At 53.0% G+C, this 9,676-nt stretch overlaps 1 protein-coding gene across 1 annotated transcript in view; it reads left to right on the top strand.

The window, feature by feature from the left end:
- AGAP1 (ArfGAP with GTPase domain, ankyrin repeat and PH domain 1) overlaps positions 1 to 9,676 on the top strand; it is a 405,039-nt gene that overhangs the window by 84,239 nt on the left and 311,124 nt on the right. The window contains exon 8 of the mRNA XM_006893452.1: positions 5,034 to 5,126. Coding sequence (XP_006893514.1) covers positions 5,034 to 5,126 — 93 coding nt within the window. The remainder of the gene's footprint in view (positions 1 to 5,033; positions 5,127 to 9,676) is intronic.

The raw sequence follows: 9,676 nt of genomic DNA, 5'->3' as shown, positions 1-9,676 counted from the left end.
GGGCGAGTAAGGAGTGAGCAGGATACCACCAGGCGGGGAGGGGAAGGGTCATTAATCTCATTATCATGATTGGGGTTTTCACAGATGTCTGTTTGTCCTACAAGGGAGTGACAGGAAAGGAGAACGCCCTGTCCTGAGTCCCATCCAAAGGCTACAGTTACTAGTCATTAAGTGTGGTTCCCATTTTGGGGGAAGAAAAGGAAAACACCAGGAAATGTCTTTAGACTGAGTTGCTCCCACTCATCCAGGTCCCTGCCATTAGTAAAGGTGTTGGAATTTTCCAGAACCGTATTCTGAGCCTTGGCTGCTGCGTAACTATGGCAACCAGGTGGCTCCCAGAGGAGAACTGTGGAAGCCGGAAGAGCAAACTGCTCCGTAGTGAGGTGGGAAGTCTTTATCTGCAAAGCTCGGGTTAAGTCTGTCAGGCAGCAGGACTGCTGGCCAGAGTGGAGAAGGGAGCAGACATCCCAGCCCCCGAGACGACGGGAAAGCTGCTGGATGAGGCCCCCCACCTCCACTCTCCCCCTCGTCTGCAGCACACACGCATGGGAGCATGCACACACATGCACATCTGTGCATGTGCATTTGTACATGTGTCTGTCTGCAAACATTCATCTGTAAGGTAGAGATGCAGTACACATGCCACTTCACATGACTATATGAGCATGCATGCACATATCTTCACGTTTTCAAGCACGCACAAACATGCTTTGCACACAAGCATATGCATACACATGCATTCGTATATACGCACACCTAGAGTCATACCTGTGTGCATACTTTGCAGGCATTCACATGTACGCCCATATAGACAGAGGCTCTGTAAAGAGATCAGGAGAAACCGCTATCTGGGACAGCCAGGGTCTGTATCAGGAGGATGTACATTATGTTGACTGAAAAATCTTTTCATCGTAATTCATCACCTGATAATATGGTGTGCAGATCATGAATTCTTTCATTACTTGCATTCATTCTTCGAATGTTGGAAAACACTGTGGAATGAACTAATTCTGAAAAGGAATCCTTTAAGGATGAGTGTTGTGTGGTCAGAAGATGACTTGGACAGGGGCAGCATCATGGTGGGAGGACTGGACGAGCCCACATGTCAGTCTTCACAGGGCTTGGCCACTGAGGTGAAGGTGACAGTCACTTGCGTGCCTGCCTTTTCAAGCTGAAGATCCTGGAAAGAGTAACTCCACTAGATGTCAGTGTCACCCCAGCAGCCGGAAGAAGGCAAATTTGTTTGACCAAGGTAGCAATTAGGGAGAGAATTCTCGCTATTAGCAGCGTGTCCCTGGTCTTGAGTAAGCTGATATTTCACTGTCCCTGGTGATTGTCAGAGATTATCAGCTTAAATTGGCAGAGTCTCATTATTGACACATTTCTTGTGGATGGACAGGCACACCACCTGGCACACAGTCTCAGTAAATGCAAACCCGTGCTGATGCGGGGGGCAGGGCAAGGCACCGGCTACCTATGTGAGATGCTCACCACGAGGCCGGAGATCATGGAGTCGTCCACACATCGTCATTCATAGGCCAGGATGTGGGCATGGGGCCCTGTCCAGCTGTACCTCACAGACTCCAGGATATTTGGACCTGCATACCCATCCATCCTAACAAACAAATCACTCACACTGATTCCCACACTAGTCTGCACTGGAAATCTCTCTGATGGTAGCAAATCATGTGTTCCATTTGCAGGGAAAAAATTGTATATACTTGTCAAAGGCTCAGTTAGCTCTAATTCCGGTTATTTATCTGAAAAGGCATTATTTTGAGGGCAAAAATGCTTTGCTTGTTGGCTCCTTGGCTTGGTGACAGGGACTTTGTGAGCAGGTAATGTAGTCCAGTGGTCCAGTGCCCACACAGTTCCAGTGTTTCCTGATACGATGTTTTCACTGTGGAAGAACTGCAGAAACCATTCCTCTGACTCCCTGCCTGTAGTGGCATGTTACCCCGTTTGCTGCTGCCACGTCTCTTCTTTCTCCTCCTCCTTTGGAAAGAAACAGCCTCTGCATAAGCACTGGAGCCCTCCACGTGTGCCTCCGGACATGAGGCTGAAGCGGGTTTTCTCCATCCTCCTCTTAAAGCTCTCGCACATCCATAAATTGTGCAGCACCGGGCCATGTCTGTTCTTAAACTTTATAGGCATGCTGTCATTTATACGAGCTTTTAAAAAGCCTGCCGTACAGTGTTGATGTGACTCGACAGAGCCAGGTGGCTGCCGTAACGGAAGGTGGCTGGGAACACCATCGCATGGCTCACAGAAACTCCTGGTGGGATTCCACAGCAAGCCAGACTGTTGGAAAGGTGTTTGGCTTCTTGCAAAGATGGGAATCCTGGGCGGTTGCTGGCGAGTGCTCCGGCAGCCCTGGATGTTTTCAGTGGAGGACGGAGGAAGCAGCGCCCTTCTGCTGAGGAGGCGGTGCTCACCTGTGAGCAAGGACTTACGGGGGTGTCCCTTTACAACCCTTTAGTCACTGGAGGGAAAGTCAAAATGTTTTGTCAGGAAGAAGGTGATTTTAGCCGTTGCTCAGCTGTGTGTGTGGATACACAGCAAGCAGTCCCCATGCTGGCTTGCTCTGTGATTATGTTAAAGGCACCCACCATTGGTGGTGGACTGATACACGCTTGTTACATTTGTAGCAGAGGTTGTCAGGCTGGAAGGGAACACACAAGCTCTTGTTACATTTGTAGCAGAAGCTGTCAGGCTGGGGGCGAACACAGTCACTGTTGACACTCGTGGTAGATGTTGATAGCAGCTCTGCAGCTAATGATTTCTGCAGCAGTTCAGCAGGCACCACCGGACGGCATCCCTGTGCCTTCTCTCAAGGGTAATGGGAAAACACAGAGACCTTCCCGGGAACTCATCTGCGTTCCCGCGTTGTGGATTCACGTGAGGTCTGTGGTTGAAGTTCCATCGTTCGAAGGGCTTTGTGGCCCAGCCTGTTGGAGAAAAAGCAGTTGTGTGGGAGAGAGCAGAATACCCCGATTCCTTGTCCTGCACACCAAAGCTGCTGCTGCTCCTGCCCTGAAATTTGTGCTCTGTGGCTCCCGCCCCCTAAAATGTTACCATTGTCAGTCTTTCTCTGCCTTGGTTTTGTAATAGTATCTCCCTACATTTCTGTATCTTTGCAATCAGATCTGAGCAAGGACACCCCCACACCACACCCCCACACCACACCCCCCGCCCCATGAATGTATCATGTTCCCAGGTGTTTGTGGGAATGCACCCGACCCTTTCTTTGGGATCAGGGAGTTCTGTGGGATCTGAGAACAGAGGGTGGAGGCACAGATGTGTTGCCTCAAGGAAGATGTTAGTTTTTGTTGGGGTTTTTCTAGCCTAATGTTTGTTTTGTTAATTATTCTGGTTAATAGAGAATAATGAAGATGGATTTCCAAGTTGAGAAATTTAGAACTCATAATCTTCTGAAGGTGCTTTGGAGATTCCTTGTCTATTTAAAACATTTGACCCAAAAAAAGAATCTGTGAACTCCAGGTTTTTCTTTTCACATGGAAACCTCAGTGTCGGGTCTCTGACGTGGGGAGAACAGACCCGAGGCTGTGAGCGGACCTCACTGTACTTACTACAATAGAAGAGCCCCCCACCCTTAGCTAAAATGCAGGGTAGAAAATGAGTAATAAACATCCCCTCCCTCCCAGCACAAAGGGGAAAAGCTTTGTACGTTATGTTCTCTTTGGCGGTCCTGCCTTTTGTGTTGGCTCTTGTGCCCCCTTCCAGGCTTCCCGCACCGAAAGAAGCCAGTGCACGGGGGCTGGTCCACAGTAGGGGCGAGATGTCAGCTCTCCTGACCCTTCAAGGAGCACATTTGCTCATGAGCACACCCGATCCGGGAGCGTCTCATAGTCTGACGAGGTGCCCCCACGTCCCTTTGGGGTCTGGCGCCCCTTTCCTCCTTCCCCAGGGAAGCTGGAAGCTCGCCCCACTGCCTGGCTCCTCTCCCCCATGATGCCGCCCCTTTAAGGGTTGAAAGCATCGAGCTGGACGCCCCTCTCACGGTGCTGAGGGCCTCGCCTTAGCTTTGCCGCAGCACCGGACACCACCGAGGACAGCCGGTTCATATATCATCTCCGATTTGAAAAGCACATGGAAGTGTTTCCCCATTTTCAATATTGCGTGAGTAATGTTCCCATTGAAAAGTAATGGAGTGAAGTTGTCACTTGTCAGTGTGGTTATTAAGGAGGACGAGGCGCCGATCTTTCCCTCGTCATAAAATAAATCTGTCAGTAAAAGGCTGCTCACTCTTCGTCCTGCCATTGAAGTGGAGACGGGCAGCGAGCCTGGTCGCGGTCCCCGCAGCTCAGGTGAGCCACAGAGAGTGTGGCATCCAGGGACTCGGCCCTGGCCACTGCCCTCTCAGGTGGCCTCCGTGTGGCTCCTCCCTCGAGCGCCACCAGGGCCTGCTTGCCTGTCCCTCCCAAGGGAACGACACGGTGGCCAAGGCGACTGTCCACTCCCCGCTTCCTTTCTCGAGCGTCGCTGGGGTGGTGGCACCGTGAGCTGGTTGGCTTCGGGATCTGCCATTTCCTCACCATCCGGACGGGGCACAAGCCCCATGAAACGCACACCTCCGTGCTCGCGGACATGCACCAGGCAATGGCCCAGCCGACTAGTTAATAGAATTTTTGAAATCATTCCGGCATTAATTAAACACCTACGTTTATGTAGCCAGTTCTCCGAATAGGCGGCCAGCGGCCCCCTCTCTCCTTGGCTGTGTTAACTGCCACTTCCAAATGCGTTTTTCTGCTGGGCGTTACTTTCCTGTATGGTCCATTGGTTTCTCGTAATTGAATTTTGAACTCTTTAAAAAAGAATTAAAAGGTAATTCATTGCAAAAGTTAGGAATGAATCTCCTCTTGGAAGCTAAGCGTCGCCAACACCTACGGGCCTGCTTCTGGGACGAGGGTGTGTGTGGGGCACGTGGGGTCTAAATAGGTGTTTGCAGACCGTGCGCGGAGGAACGGAGCCCCGTCTGCCAGCCAAACGCTAACTGTCCTTTTGCTCCACAGTCCCGGAAAGGGAGCGACCCAGACAAAGAGAAGAAAGGGCTGGAGACGCGAGCGGACAGCATCGGGAGCGGCCGCGCGATCCCAATTAAGCAGGTACGCACCCCGCTTCCCCCCGTTCTTCCCAGCAGTGGGAGACACACCTCCGTTCTCGCAGGCAAGGATGCTGGCTCCCGTGCCAAGCTGCATTTGATGTGCTCTGTTGATGAATGTGGAAGTCGTTCACTTGACATCAATTAGGAGAGGTTCCTGTGTGTATTAAAATAGGATCATTAGAATAGGAAGGGGCCTTGACAACACTCCTAATGAAGTGAGCTGCGCGGCCTGCATGTGGAGTGCGTCCCGGCTGAGCTGGCTTCAAAGGCCGCCTTTGTCGCCAGGCTTTGATTGGGCCGCTGGCTGCCGGGCGGCGAGTAAATCAGCTCGCCACACAAGGGCCCCTTGTGATCACAGCCTCGCCCGACGTGGCCCTGATTTGGTCTCGCAGACGGTCATCTGACGGTGTTTCAGGCTGGTCTGTAACAACGAGGCAATTAGCTGTGATCATCATGGCCGGTGTGTCAGCTGTGCGCGCTTGTTTGTAATTTGCTAATGAAGGAATTGTAACTTTGATTAGGTTCAGTTTCATTTAAACCTTATTATATAAAGGCACATTTACAGCTGTAATGTGGGGCCTTAATTAAACTTCCCCATTACACAACAGGCCTCGCTCTCAAGCATTTGTTTTGGCCTCGGCCGCTCGCCGCCGATAGGCTGCCATGAGCTCCAAGAGCGGGTGTGGACACCGGGTACCAGAGGGCTCCAGGTCTGAGGATAGTGGCCACCCACTTGCCGTGTGCACTGCTCAGATTTCCAGGGGAGAGAAGACCATCCGGGCCGTGTTCTGTCTCTTCTGGAAGGCCCACTTGGCACACCTTAAAGGTGACCAGCTGATTTAGGGGGCACTGGGCTTGGGGAGACTGCCTGGTAACAGGGCACCAGTGGTCCCCTTAACTGTGGTCCCTTGGTCCTCCCAGGTCTCGCCTCATCTGTAGCCACCTGGATGGATTCAGAGACTTAGCCCTTGGAGTTGGCACTGGGACTCCTCGAAGAGGGGAATGTCTTTGTGCAGGGGTAGCTGGTTTCAGCCGTTCGGTACAAATAGGAATTTGTTTAAGAGAAGCCAGGAGCCAGCGAGTGCAGCTTGCAGAGAGAGAGAGGAAGAGGGGGCTAGCGAGGGGCCCAGCGTGAGGAGGGGTCACAGTACCAACTAGCACGGCCTCATGTTGCCTGCAGACCCGGAAAGCACTGCAAAAAATCTGCCTTCCACTGGTGGCAGACGCGAGGCTGCCAGAACGTTCTAGTTCCCTTTGCCAGCTGAGAAGAGGAGCGGTGACAAGCCAGAGGCTCAGATGCTGGCAAATGAGTGTGCATCCGTGTCAGAGACACCTGCCTGGGGCTCAGCCACTGGGCCTGGTGTCCACTCTGAACCCGTATCTCTAGAGTTGTGGGCAGTCCCTGGTCCTGGATGTCAGACTTTTGTTCAAACCTCTGCCTTCCACACAGCCATGTTTATGGTAGGTGTCGGGCCTGACGGTCCCACCTCGCTCGCAGATCCAACAGTGGGCAGAGCTAGTTTGCGTCTGAGGACCGTGTGCGTGCGTGCAGCTGCCCGCTCTTGACCGGTGCATCTCACTGAGCTCTCGTCTTCATGCTGCTGTTGCGTGGAACCAGCTCGTAGCTGACCCTCCAGCGGGTTTTCCCAGCCATAAACTGCACGGGAGGAGATTGCTGATTTTTCTTCTGTGAAGCACCTAGTGGCCCTGAACTGCCTGCCTTTGGGTTGGCAGCGTAACTCCTTACCCATAAACCACCAGAGGTAGCTTCTTCCTCCCCACCCCTGCCAGGAGTTCAGCTTTTTATTGAATATGTTACAAAAGAAGTTTAGTCAAAAAAGACCAAATCCTACGTCGTCATCAGATGAAATGAGAGTCCCAGCCAAGTGTGGCTTTAGCATCCTCGGAAGAACCGAGCATCTTAGTGGAAACTGACAAAATGGGCTGGAGACGGCTTCAGTGTGCTGCTTATGCTACTACAGATGGGTCTCAGCGGTAACTGAACCTCATTTTTAGAAATGGGTCCTAGGAACGTGTTTCCTAGTATACGGAAAGCTGTGGTAGAAGGTTCTTTCCTTGGGGTACACTGGTGAGGAGAACCCCCAGGACATGGAGAGCCCATGTCCGCACCCCAGCTTCATCTGTGGAGGACACCACCCAGGCTGTGTGGACATTGGAGTTGACCACTGAGCTAACATGGGGACTCTTCCTCCATGAAAGTCTTTGTGAAAGTGTAACAGTATCTCCTCTGAAAATACAGAGAAAGGTGGGTGGGCATGAGAGCGTGAGCACCGCCCCACTCCCAGTAACTCCCCTCTTCTCCTGTAACATCCCCTCTCAGGCCCGCTCTTCCTCCTATCCCCTCCCCAGCCACGTCCCCACACCTGATGCACAGCCATGCTGCAGCCCTCTCTCCTTCCCAAGCCCTCATCACATCCACAAAACTCAGACCAAGCCCCACTCTCCTGCCTGCCCCTGATGCCTGAGCCCTGCCCCAACTCAGGTACCCAGGCCACTCCCCACCTCCACAGCACAGTCCTCCCTGGGGTGAGGCCATACCCTTACACCTGAACCCCAACCCAGCACCAGCCTTTTCCTGACCCCTGCGACCCATCCATCTGAGAGAAGATCCCACACCTGTGTCAAGGCAGCACCCCCACCCCCCTAAATCACTCCCCGTCAGTCATATTCCTTATGTCCTGGTCACACCTGCACCTCAGCTCATGCCTCTCTGTCCCCCCACTGAGTCCAGCTGCTCCTCCGTCATCCTCCCCGACCCCACCCTGAACCAGATCCCGCCATGGGCATGTGACCCTCCCAGTCCCACCCCCACTTCATTCACACCCCCTCCCAGCCGTGGCCCCCTACCCCACTGTCGTGGCCCCTCCCCTGTTCTGGAACTCCAGCTTCCTCATCTGTAAAATGGGAGCGAGGGTTCGGGCCTGGTACTCTTCTGGTCACTGCTGAATTTGGGGTTTTGCTCCCCTAACACAGGACTCAGTTGGGGTAGAAGACGACTGCACCGTCTTTAGTCTCAGAGCTGTGCAACTCGTGTGCCCACGGCTTGCCCGTGGCCTGGGCTTCGTCAGCTGTGTCCGCTCACGTTGAGCGTCTTGTGTGCGTGAGGCAGACGCGCCTGCTGGGGAGACGGCCGCCCCAGCCTCAGCCCACTGGCCTGAGTTGTTGGAGTTTTTTTCTCTTGGCTGAAAGATTTCTCATCGTAATTGTATGAAATACAATGTGAGTGAAGAATACGGTGACACACACACACACACACACACACACACACACACACACACACACAATGTATAGGAACTTTGTAACCAAACCAGAAAAAAAACCCCAAACTCCAAAACAGAGTTGCTTCTGATGTTGCTTATGAACAACAACAACAAAAGAACATGACTGACTGTATACATGTTGCCCTCCCCCCTTTTTTGTGTCTTTGGAGGGGTTTTAGGGAGTTTGGCTCAGGTGCCTTCTTCCCAGGTAAGATCTGTTGGGATAAAATTGAAAGCGCCAGGCTGGAGGCAGAAAGGGCAGAGCCGCTCGAGCGGGGCGTGGCTCCGCACGTATTAATTTTTCATTGCAGCGTGGAGTTGTACATACATAATCACTTGATTGCGGTGGGAGTTGGGGAGCGCCCATGGTGTCATTTGCATAAATCTTGTTAAGTCAATGGCAGTTAATGAAGTACAAATGAGCCTGGAGAAGGTGACATGGAGATCGGGGGTGGCAGATGGGAGGTCTGTTTGGGGGACGGCAGCTGCGGGCTCGCCTGCCTTTCTTTCTCTGGCGGTTTTTAATCTCTGTGTTTGAGCACAGCCTCGTCCCTGAGCTCTGAGCACACGTGACCCCAGCCTGGCCCTCCCTGCTGGCCCCTGGCACTCACCCACACGGCAGAGCTGGGCCCACCCTGCGGGTTGGAGGTCTTCACAGATGGAAAAATCGCAGTTTGTTTGTTTGGTTGCACTTGCATTGTAGGTGGAGGGCCGGGCTGCTAATGGGAAGGTTGGTAGTTCAGACCCACCAGCTGCTGTGCCGAGAGGAGAGGCAGCCTGTCCTGTTAGGACGTGGATGCCCAGGAGTCTGAAGGGACGCTGGAATCGTAGGACCAGGTTTGGGGTGGTGATGCAATGTTGATGACTGTTGGTAGCCCAGCAAATCAGGCTTTCAGCAGCTGGACTCGAGGTCCGTGGTTTGAACACGCTGCCCAAGTGGAGAAAGATGAAGCTGTGAACTTCGGTAAAGATGGGTGCCTTGGACGCTTCCTGGGGGTTCAGCTTCACCCCTCTGCAGCTGGCATGGGTAGAACTGACTAGCTTACAGTGGTCTTCAACACTGAAACAGACACGCCTTTTTCTCTTAGGGGAGAAAACATAAGTACAAGAGCTTCACAAATCTTTCTGAGAGCGCTCTGCTGTTGTAACACGTGACGGCCCCAAACCACCAGGGCCTGCAGAGTACACAGGCTGGTGATCTTGTCCAGCATCGTTCACAGCTCGGGAACCCAGTGGAGGGACAGCCGCGGGGGGGGGGGGGGGGGGGGGG

Source organism: Elephantulus edwardii, unplaced genomic scaffold, assembly GCF_000299155.1.
Source record: "Elephantulus edwardii isolate Elephantulus edwardi_28Jun2011 unplaced genomic scaffold, EleEdw1.0 scaffold00127, whole genome shotgun sequence".
Classification (NCBI taxonomy): Eukaryota; Metazoa; Chordata; class Mammalia; order Macroscelidea; family Macroscelididae; genus Elephantulus; species Elephantulus edwardii.
Note: the sequence above shows the minus strand (reverse complement) of the source record. Positions and strands in the feature narration are given on the sequence as shown.